This window comes from Alosa sapidissima, chromosome 13, assembly GCF_018492685.1.
Source record: "Alosa sapidissima isolate fAloSap1 chromosome 13, fAloSap1.pri, whole genome shotgun sequence".
Taxonomy (NCBI): domain Eukaryota; kingdom Metazoa; phylum Chordata; class Actinopteri; order Clupeiformes; family Clupeidae; genus Alosa; species Alosa sapidissima.
Genome location: NC_055969.1, coordinates 30,467,737 through 30,482,736, shown reverse-complemented (window position 1 = coordinate 30,482,736; position 15,000 = coordinate 30,467,737). Strand labels below are relative to the sequence as shown.

At 42.2% G+C, this 15,000-nt stretch overlaps 3 protein-coding genes across 3 annotated transcripts in view; all 3 read right to left on the bottom strand.

Annotated features, from left to right (window-relative positions):
- LOC121679992 (SUN domain-containing protein 2-like) overlaps positions 1-150 on the bottom strand; it is a 5,656-nt gene extending 5,506 nt beyond the window's left edge. The window contains exon 1 of the mRNA XM_042059114.1: positions 120-150. The gene's annotated coding sequence lies outside the window, so the exon portion shown is untranslated. The remainder of the gene's footprint in view (positions 1-119) is intronic.
- Positions 151-10,235: 10,085 nt separating this feature from the next.
- Positions 10,236-15,000, bottom strand: part of nsa2 (NSA2 ribosome biogenesis homolog (S. cerevisiae)) — a 13,467-nt gene continuing 8,702 nt past the window's right edge. The window contains exons 5-6 of the mRNA XM_042059119.1: positions 10,852-11,041; positions 10,236-10,445 (exon numbers count right to left, since the gene is read on the bottom strand). Coding sequence (XP_041915053.1) covers positions 10,378-10,445; positions 10,852-11,041 — 258 coding nt within the window. The 3' untranslated portion in view covers positions 10,236-10,377. The remainder of the gene's footprint in view (positions 10,446-10,851; positions 11,042-15,000) is intronic.
- The window catches only part of LOC121679990 (SUN domain-containing protein 2-like), a 5,115-nt gene continuing 3,013 nt past the window's right edge, over positions 12,899-15,000 (bottom strand). The window contains exons 12-18 of the mRNA XM_042059113.1: positions 14,888-15,000; positions 14,499-14,723; positions 14,159-14,243; positions 13,872-13,987; positions 13,531-13,698; positions 13,230-13,325; positions 12,899-13,123 (exon numbers count right to left, since the gene is read on the bottom strand). The exon at positions 14,888-15,000 is cut by the window's right edge and continues 17 nt beyond it. Coding sequence (XP_041915047.1) covers positions 13,007-13,123; positions 13,230-13,325; positions 13,531-13,698; positions 13,872-13,987; positions 14,159-14,243; positions 14,499-14,723; positions 14,888-15,000 — 920 coding nt within the window. The 3' untranslated portion in view covers positions 12,899-13,006. The remainder of the gene's footprint in view (positions 13,124-13,229; positions 13,326-13,530; positions 13,699-13,871; positions 13,988-14,158; positions 14,244-14,498; positions 14,724-14,887) is intronic.

Sequence of the window (15,000 nt, the reverse complement as noted above, 5' to 3'; positions counted from 1 at the left end):
ATCTAACCCTGATTGGTAGGGTCAAATGGGCTACTTTTATTTTCGTCCATGTAGTAAATCTATTAAATTCGATAAGCTACGTAGTAAACAATATTTAACGGAGCAGATGTTTTCCTTACCTTCGCAGTCCGATGCAAAAAGCAATATGATTTTATTTTTGAATGAGCGTCGTTCTTATTTATTGGTTTCATTGTTACGCGTTCAGCGTTGCCTACGCGTTATTATGACAAGTTCGGAAGACTCTTCTCAGAACACTTTTCACACTCTACTGTCTCTATGGAGACGTGGTCTGCGTTCTGTGCCAACGCAGTCTCACATTGTGCCAATTTGTTTAATGTTTACAGACGACTATGTTTAGCCTATTGTTAAGTTTAATATGCATACATTTGCCATGATTATGCTATGTGTATCTAGCTGATATAGTTGCTTGTTATTGTGCTTACAAACGTGAAGTAGCTCATTTTAAGAGTAGGCCTAGGCTAACTTTGTGCCCACCGCAGGCTAGCCTAGGCCTACTGCTCAGCTTATCCAGTATTATCCCTTGTCTGTTAAACTGACAAGCAGGAACGGACTGGGAAACAAATAGGCCCTGCTTGGGAAAACCCTGACGAACCTCCGGCACAATTGAGATTTTGCTCTTGGACTTTCCTCCATATAGGCCCACACGCGCAGTACTCTACACGCGTACACCCTTGCTGTCTCATTTAGACTTTGTCAGTCAAGGTAGGCCTATCACATCTTGAATTTCCCCTTGGGGATCGATAAAGCTATCTATCTATCTATCTACATTCAAAAATAGGTGGTCGCATTTTACAAAAATGCTTATTATTGATTGGGTGCTGCTGGAGAATTTGGGCCCCACGACATAAAATACTTTTGGGCGTCCAAGGTTAGGGGGATTCAGGGGCATGGTGGACTTTAAAGGAGAATTCCGGTGTGATATTGACCTAAAGTGTATCGAAACATGATACCGAGTGTGAACGTATGTCTCATAGCCCATCTCGGCTTGTCCCCTGCACTCCAAAATCTGGCGCTAGTTAGCCGATGCTACCAACATCTTTTTCAATAGTGGTGCTTCGGCATCGGGATAGCCATGCAAATAAATCACTGTTTTACACCCATTTACGAGGCTCAATGTATCTCCACACTTCATTGGTAGACTTCCGAGGGCCCTGACATTTAAAACGAGACATTGAGAACTTTGAAAAAGCACTGGTAGTTTACTTACAAGACGATTTATACAGACAGTATCTTCACGAAGTTTAGCGTTTGCAGCCATCTTGAATTTAGTCACGATAAGTCGAGCAACGAGTAAGAATGAACAGCTATGATAAGGGATCAGATTCCAAAAATAATTCAGTGGAAATGCATGGATTCCAGTTGCTGCTACTGGAAGAAACTGGAATCCATGCATTTCCACTGAATTATTTTTGGAATCTGATCCCTTATCATACCTGTTCATTCTTACTCGTTGCTCGACTTATCGTGACTAAATTCAAGATGGCTGCAAACGTTAAACTTCGTGAAGATACTGTCTGTATAAATCGTCTTGTAAGTAAACTACCAGTGCTTTTTCAAAGTTCTCAATGTCTCGTTTTAAATGTCAGGGCCCTAGGAAGTCTACCAATGAAGTGTGGAGATTCATTGAGCCTCGTAAATGGGTGTAAAACAGTGATTTATTTGCATGGCTATCCCGATGCCGAAGCACCACTATTGAAAAAGATGTTGGTAGCATCGGCTAACTAGCGCCAGATTTTGGAGTGCAGGGGACAAGTCGAGATGGGCTATGAGACATACGTTCACACTCGGTATCATGTTTCAATACACTTTAGGTCAATATCACACCGGAATTCTCCTTTAAGCAGTTCATTCTTCAATGATTATGATTAGGCCTATCCCAATAAAAGGTGCTTTGTAAAAAATACCAGTAACTGCTGGAGAAGTCTCCCAAACGGACATTGCTCTGCAGTACGGTGTTCATTTTAGGACATCCTCAGACTCAGGTGTCAGACTCAGAAAAACATCGGTCATCTTCAGACAAAACTGCCTCAGCGTCAGAAAAACCTCTGTCATCTTCAGACAAAACTGCATCAGCGTCAGAAAAACCTCTGTCATCTTCAGACAAAACTGCCTCAGCTTCAGAAAAACTTCTGTCATCTTCAGACAAAACTGCCTCAGCGTAAGAAAAACCTCTGTCATCCTCAGATAAAACTGCTTCAAACCAAACTGCCTCAGAAAAACATCTCTCAGGAGTCAGGTCTCAGAAAAAAACGCTGTCAGAAAAAGTGGAGTCAGGTCTCAGAAAATCAGGTCTCAGAAAAGTATTAAGTATTAAATAAAGACAAATGTGCTATGCCATGATGTAATACCATATAATACCATTATAAAACGTTAGCAGTTGTCATTGTCATTGCACAACAATAATAGACAGACATAAAGATAGACAGGTACTTGAAATGTAATCCCCAGGGGACAATAACTGCAGCGTTGTTGAATTCATTTGATATGAGATGTTATTTTAACTTATTTAGAGAAATGTGCCTTGTTGTTGGTACCTGCTATTTCATGTATTATCCTAATGGTATTATATGGTATTACATCATGACATAGCACATTTGTCTTTATGGGGGTTTGGGAATAATGATGTGATGATAATGATGCAGGTTTCTTACTGGTAGGTAGTGTACAACTGGGAAAAGGTTAGCAAAAGTAAGAAATAATGGTCCAGGTGTCGTTCTGGACTTTCGTGGTGGAAAAATGTTTAACCCACTTTTCCCTAGCTCATTGAATGTACCGTAATCCTACGAAAAACAAATTATTTTGCTGTATGTAGTACGTAGCTTACTCCGGAATGTGCCTTACAGCAGCTGCTAATGTTACTAGCGAAGTGAGGTTAGCTAAGTTACATCCATGGATTTCCTACAATGTGTATACCATTGGATCACTTTCTACCTTTACTTATAATTTCTACATCTAACCAAGCACCAAATATAACATGCCAGTGACCAGGCTTGGAATTTCACCATTCTGGGGGCAAGGCCACTTGGCCTTCAGTTGGGCATATTTGGTGGGGGGCACAAAGGCCACATGGGCACCAAGGCCAAAGTTAACTATACAGTAGTAGGCTATAAAAATGATCAAAGTTGTATTTAGCCTATTCACTGCAGTAGACCTGCATCATTGTATGAAACATAACAAAAACATGAAACATGACATATTACATATAACTGTAAATCATCTGATCATCTAATAAAAACAGATATCTAGGCTATATATAACATTTATTTTATATTTGGCCTGCTATGAAATCATGTATTGAACAATTTAAATTTAAGCACAGCTCATCTTTAAGAAACTCAAATAGCCTAGATGCATGCTTAGCATTTTGTGATCAGGCTACTTTCATAAACTCTTAGTCAGCTGTCCTCTGATTTACCAATATCTAGGCGATATTTGTAACATTTATTTTGTATTTGGCCCGTTATGAAATCGCGTGGAACAATTTAAACACATTGTAAAACTTAAAGCCCAAATTTGGAGACATCAATGCATGTCGAAATTTACTGCAAATTCAAAACTGGATTACTCTGGAACGGCTAACTGTACAGGGGACTGCTTTACACCTTTATGTTCGGTAAGGTCTGCTGTTTATTCTGATATGTGGTTTGTCATGTGTTAAAAGAAGGGTTCGTAAAGTATTCCACCGAGATGAATGGGTAGGGAGATCATGGACGCAAAACCTTCAGTAGAATGTATGATTAAATTGAATTATATTATTTACTTTTCTCGCGAACCGTTCAACACAGCAATTGTCGGCTAACATCGTTTAAAAGCTGAGAAAAAGCTCTTTCATGTTACATCACTTGTGATGTCTGTGTGATGAATAGGCTACTTCGCGAGTAGTTCAACTGAGAAGAATGGGTGAATTTGGACGCACTTTCTTGCGATGTCACTTTCTCCACTGCGTAAAAGACTAAATTAATTTGCGCTGTGAATGCTAAGATTATTTTGACAGGCCGCAGGCTAAATAAAAATCGCTATTAGTAGGACACAAAGCAGAATATTGAAAGAAGGGGGCACCAAGGCCACCGTGGCCTGTAAACCTATGATTTTCAAAGGGGCATCACGGCCAACGCAAGGGGCTACCACGGCCGTCGTGGCCGCCGTGAAATTCCTACCCTGCCAGTGACAGAATAACGTATTAAGCATAATATTAAACTCACCGTTCTGTATCCGTCGTCTTCTTCTGTCCCCACAATAACTTTTCATTTGAGACTTTTTCGTCTGACTGTTTTTTCTGACAGCGTTTTTTCTGAGACCTGATTTTCTGAGACCTGACTCCACTTTTTCTGACAGCGTTTTTTCTGAGACCTGATTTTCTGAGACCTGACTCCACTTTTTCTGACAGCGTTTTTTCTGAGACCTGACTCCACTTTTTCTGAGGCAGTTTGGTTTGAAGCAGTTTTATCTGAGGATGACAGAGGTTTTTCTTACACTGAGGCAGTTTTGTCTGAAGATGACAGAAGTTTTTCTGAAGCTGAGGGAGTTTTGTCTGAAAATGACAGATGTTTTTCTGAGTCTGACACCTGAGTCTGGTTTTTCTGACGCTGAGGCAGTTTTGTCTGAAGATGACAGAAGTTTTTCTGACGCTGATGCAGTTTTGTCTGAAGATGACAGAGGTTTTTCTGACGCTGAGGCTGTTTTGTCTGAAGATGACCGATGTTTTTCTGAGTCTGACACCTGAGTCTGAGGATGTCCTAAAATGAACACCGTACTGCAGGGGTTCCCAAACTTTTCAGCCCGTGACCCCGAAAATAACGGTGCCAGTGACATGCGACCCCCACTATCCCCGGAAGTGGTAAAAGTATACAAACATTGCAACACCGAGCACACACTAATATTCATAATCTAACAACCATAATATCATTTATTCAATACTTTTGGTGGGCATTTGCTTCGAATAAAGAGAATTGAAAGGCTTTTATTTGAAATGTAACTACTTTTTTTATCTTTTGTTACAATTATGCCAAAAATTGTGTGTATGTGTGTGTGGGGGGAGGGGGGGGGTGAACTGGTGTGTGTGTGCAGAGAATGTCTAATAAGGGGAGATCCGCCACTCTCTGGAAACGTCCTGTTTCTGAACTGGTTGTAGTTCCCGTTCTGGTTCCACGTGAGGGCGCTCACGAATAAGTGCAGAATGAATGGAGGTCTATGGAGCTGTATCCTCAAAATCCACTTTTCTCGAGATATAATTTTTTGTGTAGAAATTTGAATGTTGCAGTCGAAAGAGGGGGCAGAGAAAATACAAACCGCTGAGTATTATATTTTTTTAGTCACTTATTTGTTCTAAAAAGCCTTTCAAATGTGTCAATGACACACATAGCTTTCTGCTAATTTTTTTTTTCAGCTCCCCCAAATTTCAGTTTTTTGAGTGCTACCAGAGCAAATAAAAGAGGTGGGGGGATAGCCACAATTTTCAAGACGTCTTTTCAGTGCAATCAGTCGTCATTCGGTGACTTTGAGCTAGGTGAACTGCTATCAGTTGTTTGCATAGAGTTTGACTGTCTTATTATATCAGGGGATCTAAACTTGCATGTGGATAATCCTGAAAACAATTATGCCAAGGAATTCATTGCACTAATCTATACTTTCTCCCTAACACAGCATGTACAGGGGCCAACACACTCTCTCGGCCATACCCTCGACCTTGTTATCACAAAGGGTCTCGATGTCTCTACAGCTGTTAAAGACCTGGCCTTATCTGATAATTTCTGCGTGTTCTTTGATGTGTCTGTCACCACACACTCAAAACACAGCTATGATAGTAAAAAGGAGAATCATAAATGATCAGACAAGTGCTCTCTTTGAGCAAGCACTTTCACTAAAGTCAAGTCAACTGTCAGATTCTGAAGACTTATTTGATCACTTTAATGCAAAAATGGCAAACATTATGGATGACATTGCTCCATTACAATTCAAGAAGGTTAAGTACAAACAGAAAGCACCATGGAGGCAAAATCCAGCAGTTAAACTTCTAAAAAGAGAGTGTAGGAAGACTGAAAGAAAATGGTGTAAATACAAACTTCAGATCTACTATGAAATCCATAAAGAGATGCTCCGCACATATAACTCTGAAATATGCAAAGCAAGACAGTCTTTCTTTTCTAACATTATCAATAGAAGTTCAAATAACACTCGTATTCTATTTTCAACTGTTGATAAGTTAACAAATCCCCCCTCACAATTAGCGCCTGAACTTCTCTCAATGCTGAATTACAAATTCAACAGCCTGAACTTCCAGCAACAAACAGAGGGAAACTAAACTTGATAGACTGATAGTCAGAGTTCAGCTTGATAGACTACGAAACACTTGAAAAAACGGTACAGAATCTCAGCTCTTCCACATGTGTCTTAGACACTCTGCCTACCAATTTCTTCAAAACTGTTTTTCACCTCATAGCGGCGGATGTCCTTCAAATTGTAAATGTATCACTGCTGTCTGGCACTTTTCCTAAGTCACTGAAAACAGCTGTTGTAAAGCCACTTCTCAAGAAGAATAACCTGGATGCCTCCATGCTAAACAATTACAGGCCCATATCCAATCTACCTTTTATTGGCAAAATTATTGAAAAAGTAGTCTTTAATCAATTAACCACCTTCCTAACATCAAATGGGTATTTTGATTACTTTCAGTCTGGTTTTCGGGCAAATCACAGCACTGAAACAGCTCTCATAAAACATCAGTCCTAGTGCTACTGAACCTTAGTGCAGCATTTGACACTGTTGATCACAATATTTTACTACACAGACTAGAACACTGGGTTGGATTTACAGGCATAGTTATCAGCTGGCTAAAATCATATCTACAAGAAAGGAGCTTCTTTGTTGCCATCGGTAACTGTACCTCAACACCAACGTCCTTGACCTGTGGTGTTCCCCAGGGGTCGATCTTGGGGCCACTATTATTCAACCTCTATATGCTCCCACTTGGACAAATCATTCAAAATAATTTGATTTCATATCATAGCTATGCAGATGACACACAAATTTACTTAGCTCTATCACCAAACGACTATGGTCCTCTTGAATCTATGTGTCAGTGTATAGAACAAATCAACACCTGGATGTCTCAAAAGTTTCTTCAGCTGAACAAAGAAAAAACTAAAGTAATTATATTTGGTAAAAAGGAGGAAAGACTTAGGGTTGCCACTCTCCTTGACACAAAAGGGTTGAAGGCAAAGAATACTGTTAAAAATCTTGGTGTATTAATTGACAGTGATCTAAATTTCAACAGCCACATGAAAGCGATAACTAAATCAGCTTTTTACCACCTCAAAAATATTGCCAAACTCAGAGGGCTGATGTCAAAACATGACTTAGAAAAACTCATTCATGCATTTATCTCCAGCAGGGTTGATTACTGCAATGGACTGTTCACAGGCCTTCCTAAAAAGACTATTAAACAGCTTCAGGTGATACAAAATGCAGCAGCTAGGATTCTAACAAAAACTAAAAGAACTGACCACATTACTCCAATTCGTAAGTCCTTGCACTGGCTTCCAGTAAGTCACAGAATTGACTTTAAAGCACTATTGCTTGTTTATAAATCAGTAAATGGAGCAGGACCTAAATACTTGTCAGACATGCTTCAGCAGTACACACCTTCTCATCCTCTCAGGTCCCAGGTTAAAAACCTTCTAGTAAAACCCACAGTTAGAACTAAACATGGTGAAGCAGCTTTTAGCTGCTATGCGGCTCAGCTGTGGAACCAACTTTTGGATGACATCAAAAAGGCCCCAACTGTAGCCAGTTTTAAATCTAGACTTAAGACCAAACTGTTCTCAGATGCTTTCTGCTAACTGTGCCGAGTTACAAATTCTGAATCTGCCTTGATAATTATTTGTACCTGTCTTTTATTACTTTTTTTTACTACTTTTGCTATTGTTTTTGCTTACTAATTATTCTTTATTTTTAAATGATTTTACCTTGTGTTTTATGTTTTCTTTTTATTATGATCTTTACCTTTTAACTATTCTTTGACTATATTGCCCTTCTATCCTTTTATTTGTTATTATTGTTTGGTTTTGTTTATGTAAAGCACATTGAATGACCTCTGTGTATGAAATGCGCTATATAATAAACTTAACTTGACTTGACTTGACTTGACTTGACTTGAACAACGACCCAACCTGTAAGAAATCGAAAGGACGTCACTACTCGTTCATTCAATTCAACTTTTGACCTATAATCCATATTGAGCTTGCAGAAACCACAATCAAGTCTTCGTTTTCTTAACGACAACCAATTTAGCCGTCTAGACCCCCATTGTTTTTGCACTTATTCGTGATCGCCCCTAGCGGAACTGCAACAGATTGCAGGTACAATGGAGTGAGTGATCCGGCTCTCCGTAAACGGGCTCTGGTGTGTGCGGGTTAGATGGGGGGTTACCTGTGTGTGTGTGGGGGGGGGGGGGGAGAATGGCAATTCAGGAAAACCCTGAGGTGTGAGGTTGAGGGAAAGAATGGCAATTCAGCATCCTGGTGGCTTGTGGATAGAAACTCTGTATCTGCTGGTACAGGTCTGCATGCTCTTGTAGGCTACCTTCTTCCAGATGGTAGGAGGGTAAAGACAGTGGCTGTGATGTCTAGGGTCAGTGAGGATCCGCTTGGTCTTTCTCCTACAGCGCTGGCTATAAAGGTCCTGAATAGTTGGTAACTCAGTCCTTGTAATGCGCTGACCTGACCTGACCACCCTTTGCAGAGCTTTGCGGTCATGGGCAGTGCTGTCACCAGACCATGCTGTGATGTTGCCAGTCAGGATACTCTCATACTGGTACAGCGGTAGAAGTTGGTCAGTATTTCACGTCCAAGAAAGAAGAGCTGCTGTCTTACTGTCTTCGTGACCATACAGTATGGTGTGACCAGCTCAGATCCTCTCTGATGCTCCAAGGAATCTGAAGCAGCAGACTGTCCACTGATGTAGCCCAAATGTAGAGCAGATGGGTGTGTTCCTCTCCCTGCAGTCACGGGCGGATTTTGAACTTTCGGGCCCCTGGGCCCAGATGTATTAAGTGCCCCCCACTAATTGTCGTATATGTGGGGGGGGGGGGGGGGGGGGGGGTAAATTTGTTTTAATTTGTTTGATGTGATTTCCTGTATTTTGGTGCATTTTGGGGATGGCCAATACTAAATTCAATTAGATTCATAGCCTACATCCTGATTTGTTGATATTGAGGCAATGATTCCATGCAAAGGCTTGGGCTTCAGGGCCCCCTGACCCCTTGGGCCCCTGGGCCTGGGCCCGGTAGGCCCGGGCAGTAATCCATCCCTGCCTGCAGTCTCCTGTAGTCTACTAGCAGCTCCTTGGGTTTGTTGGCGTTGAGCATCAGGCTTTTGTCCTGGCACCATGATATCACCAAGGCACCAAGAGCTTGCCACCTCTGCTCTCTGCTTTGGAAATTTGGGTCAAAATTCCATTCAATTCAACTCAAACAACTTTATTTATCCCTGAGGATCAATTTCCTCATGCAGACATAAGATATAACACAACATATAAGACAGGACAAAAGAAACAACAGGACAGACAGGGATGTAAGTACGAGAGAGAGGATACACCCCTGAGATGAGCCAGTGGATGTGTATCTGATGTCAAAGAACCTTTTGTTGACCAGCACCTGCTGTGCTTTGGGTGAGAAAAATCCATGATCCACAGAATTAGCTGATGATCCAGCTAGAAACAGTTAATGAGTTTTTTAGCCAGCATGTGAGGTTGCATGGTGTTAAAGGCAGATAAAAAATCCACAAATAGGAGACGGGCAATAGAATTTGGGCCTTCTAAATGTTCATTGATCAATAAGACCTTGGCATCATCCACCCCTCTTTTAGCACGATATGCAAACTGAAGAGATAATGTGAGGTTTCACAATCCTCTCAAAGGCCTTCATGACAAGGGAGGGCTATGGGTCTTAGGTCATTCATGGCTTTGAGGCTGCTCTTCTTAGGCCAATGATCTCATTATTCTGCGATTTAAAATTCACTGATCGTATCTAATGGTGCGTTTATGCACATGGGAAAAACAGTGGCCCTAAACGGAATATCAGCTTGACTCCTTTTTCATAAAAATGGTATGACACATTCAGCAAGTCAATTTAATATTTTTTTTATTATAAACAGAACTTAAACATTCTCAAATATAATACATGCCACTGCAGAAGTGACTCCAAAAGTTGCTGAGATTCATCTGGTTGTACAGTATCTCATAATTCCTCATTTTTTTGCCAATGATTACAAGACACTCTGGGAGGACACCAGACATTCCCAGTGCTGGTAAATGCATAACAGCAGCTTCCAGAGGTACAGTTAATTTAGCCAGGATCCATTAGACCAACAGCACTGCGTTGATGCAGCCATCATTCTCTGGGTTGTTCGTTACCTGGGCATATTTACCTGAAACAACAAATGACCGCGATAAGAGAGTGCACATGACACATGATTTGTATGCCCTTTTCAGGCATCATTTTAAAAATAAAACTACAACTTCAGCAAACCATTAGGTGTGTGTTATTCAAATGAGTCCCTCCTATAATAAACATTATTACACGGCTCTTCAGAGTGCTGCAGAAAGTTCCATTCACATCATGTTCTGTCTGTGTGGCAAACTATTTATTTTGTCAGTGGAAGCCACGAAACGGTAGCCAAGTCATTTTGAAAGACACATTGTGTTAAGTTTCTATTCTGGTTTTGGCAAGTAGCTGTATAATAAGCGGGATAATGTATTGTCCGCCGGTAATTATCCCTTCAGGTCGAAGCAAAACCTGTTCTGTTCGCCTTGTCGGGACTTATTTGCACTCACCCCAGATGACATTTCCTCCTGTGACAAGACCGAGCTCACTGACATTGACCTCCACGACTGTTCCCTTGGTGATGACACCTAGTGTTGTGTAAAGGGGTGAGGAGGGATTCTTCTTCACACCCAGGATTGGCAGGCAGAATGTGGCTTTCAGTTCTGGATGCGTAACGTGAGCCTTTTTAAAGCGAAGTCCCTATAGGAAGAACAACAAAATATGATTAGTCTGGGTTTTTCCAAGTTTGTAGGTGGTAACCCCTGTGTGCAGAAGGTTTTAAACCTTCTCAACTGCCACCAGCGCTCATATTTGGGGGGGGGGGGGGGTTCCGTGTGAAGACATCACCCACAAACATACATTTTTCTCACCCAAAGCACAGAAGGTGCTGGTCAACTGTACACCCATCGGCCTGTAGATGGTGGTGTTGAGCAAAGGGTTGCTGGTAGAGGATGATATCGTCTCACACACACTCTTTCTTTCAAACACACACACAGACACATAAACACACACACGCAGGCATACACACACACGCACGCATACACACACATGCACGTATGCACACACACTCACATCCACACGCACAGACACACATGCATGCACACACACATCCACATGCACAGACACGCACACACACATACAAATGCACACACACGTACGCACGCACACATACACACACACACGTGTAATGGATGCCAGCTAGCTTGGCTGTGCTTGTGGAACGTTGGTAATCCTCACTCCCCGACGCCTCAAGAGTGCTGCTGGCATGCGAGCCAGTAGACTGGGCTATTGGCTCAACTGTCAGCACGCTTGCCTCCCGATTTGAGGTGCTGCTGTTCGCGAGTCTGGGCGTGTGCAGGGCTGAATCGCGCAGGTTCAACACAACGCAGGTTACACCAGTGTTGCTCGGGTTTGGTCACAAGCGGCCCGAGGTCGCCCGATATTTTAATCAACCCGACCACAACTTGGACCGCGAATATTAATTAGGACAAAATTATACCTGCATGCAGTGTGACAGTAGGCCATTTCTGTAAAACAAATGAATTTATTTAGGCATGCAGGACATAATGTTTGCGCAGGAGAGAGAATGAGAATAAGAGCGCAAGCACGCACGCAACCACCAAGGATTAGAACACTAGGATAAGATTTGAAGGCCATGGACATACATCTTTCTTTCGAAAACAGAAATGGTGAGGCAAGGTATAGGCAAGAGAGATACATTACTGGTCAAAACGTTAGCGTAAGAATTGGTTTATAATACTGAATGAAGCACAAAGCTTTACTAAAGCACATCCACTGTTTAAAGTCACAAACACAACGAACTGTAACTTTTATGCATGCGCGAATACCGGTAGATATGGCTGTGTAGTCTGTGCCATAACATTTATTCCTGCAGGCTGCCCGTTTTCGCTTGTCATACTTTTAAATGGCTTCGCAAGAAGTAGGCCTACATAGACCAACTTACTGTCATCTTCTTTAAGAACGTTTCCCAATATTTCCCATAGCCTATATCGCTTTTTCTGAAGGGGTGTCTATATTTTTTTTTCTGAAGGGGTGTCTATTATTTTAACTCGCGTCTTCAGCTTCTTTACTGTTGACTTTACTGTATTGATGGTTTACTGTATTAATGCCAGCCTTCTCGTGATATTTTAAGTAGGCCTATTTGTAGAAAATATATATTTAATTAATTTTAACTGACCCGCCCGCAAATGACCCTAATATTATTAAAATATTTTGTTTATGACTCATAACCGCGGGCGACCGCTTAATTTCGGGCAGACCGCGCAACACTGTTACACACACATGCACGCACACACACGCATACACACACAGGCACGCAAAACAGGACAGGACTGACTAAAGTAACATTTTACATTTAGAAAACATAAAGTAAAGTAGGAGAGTAGGAGGAGCACTATGCATATATACACTTTTATTTGCACAGACGCGTTTCGGCTTGTGCTTCAGCCAATTATGTTAAAGTGACGCATTGAGTGAAGCCTGCTCCTATCCTCACATATTTAGAAAACAAACATAAATAAATCACTTGAAACATTATAGTTTTTGCTTGAAAGCAAATATATTATTATAGATATTAATTCATTATATTAATAGGGTAATGAAAATAAAGTATTTGCTGAGGTTGTGTGAGGTTGTGTGTCTCTCTCAGTGAGACAGTGGCTGGCCGTGGACCCTGAATCTGTAGATGCAGGAGTACTTAGGGTTACCCCAGTTACTGAGAACCCTCAACTGTACCGCACCATACACATCCTTCACAGAGTCCTGCGAGAGAGAATGGCAGGGAGAGACAAGGTTAAATATTGAAGATTTTGTTGGGCTCCAATAATAAAGATGGCGGATAGTGTCCAGGCTTCTGATGATGTCTCACCGGCAGCTCAAAGGTCTGGATGGGCTCGCCATCAGAGTCATACGTGAATCTACCCAGGAACTTCCCTTCCTCCTGCTCATCAAAGCCACTCAGGCCCTGGGAGAGGACATGGAAGCAAACAACACACATGCACAAGCAGACACACATACACATACACACACACACACACACACACACACACACACACCATTAACTATACAAACGTGCATATATCTCTCTTTAGAAAGTTATACTTTTTTATTCATGTTCTTCAAGACACATTGGTTGCCATAGTGTAAAGTCTGAGGCTTTTGAGACTCACATAAACGGCGAACTCTCGTGGGGCGCTGTCGATGCGGCCGGTGGGGGAAAGGCTCTTAGGGATGTGCTCCAAGGTGACATGTGTGACGCGCACAGGGAGGGACAGGGCGATGGTGAGGAACCCCTCACTACCTTTAAACGCCCAGCACTTCCCAGGATACATCTCAGGCTGACACACACACACACACACACACAGATACATACAGTGGGTGACCTAACTGTGTGTTTGTGTGTGTGTATGTGCGTGCGTGTGTGTGTGTGTATGTGTGTGTGTGTGTGTGTGGGGGGGGGGGGGGGGGGGGGGGGTGTATAGCTGTGTTGTGTGTATAATAGGTGTGTTACCTGTATAACAGTGCGTGGAGTCTCTGAGGCATACCACAGTGGGACCCCAAACAGGCTGTAACACCGAGACCTGGTGCGGTATGTTTCTGTGCAACGGGACTCGATCACAGTAGCACCTACACACACACACACACACACACAAACACACACACACACACACACACACAAGCGCACACACAAACACATGCTTCAAAATAGGACACCTTCGCATACAGATTATATTCATGCACTCAAACATGCACACAGAAATGTACATATGCACACACACACTGTATAGGGATCTTTACCTAAAGATTCCAGAGCGTAGTCAGCCATGCCAGTTCCATCCGCTTTATAGAGGCTCAATGCCCTCTGAACAATCTCATGGACATCCTGACACATACATCACACACACACACACACAATAAATAACCCACATGTTTTAATGTGTTAGCTGATACTACTCTTAATGTTTTTGTTCATAATCCGAATCGGTATAGATGTGCGTACACCTCTACACTAGATAGATAGATAGATAGATAGATAGATAGATAGATACTTTATTGATCCCCAAGGGGAAATTCAAGACTTCAAACCCTTCAGTTTGTTCATAATTTGTCATTAGACCCTCCCAAAATGGCCACTCACCTTGACCGTGATGGCACCAAGTCCTTCCTTCTGCAGGTTCTCTCCCACAGTCCTCCACATGTCAGAGCGTTCCTTGTGTGCTACTTCAGCCAGATGGTGGAGCAGCCTCTTCTCCAGAGCCTCCAGCTCCCCCTGCAGCTCAGGGTGAAGAACAACACTTCCTGTATCCTGACCAAGTCCCGCCTGGAGCTCTCTCTTCAGCCAATCAGTGAGCTCCTCCTTCAGCTAATTAGTACAGGAAGGGGAGGAGTTGATACATGATTACCATGCCATGTGTTTCCCGGCGTTTCCTTATACCACATTATTATTGAATTCATGTGTTTCTCTCTCTCCCTCTCTCTTCTCTGAGTGTGTGTGTGTGTGTGTGTGTGTGTGCACAATATTGACACCTGAGCATTGGTGTATTCTTGGGCATCCATTCGTTGTTCCAGGTTGTGCTGAACAGTTCTGAGGTACGACACGCTGTCTTTGAGTTCAGTGACCTTTTTGGTCACCCAAGCCT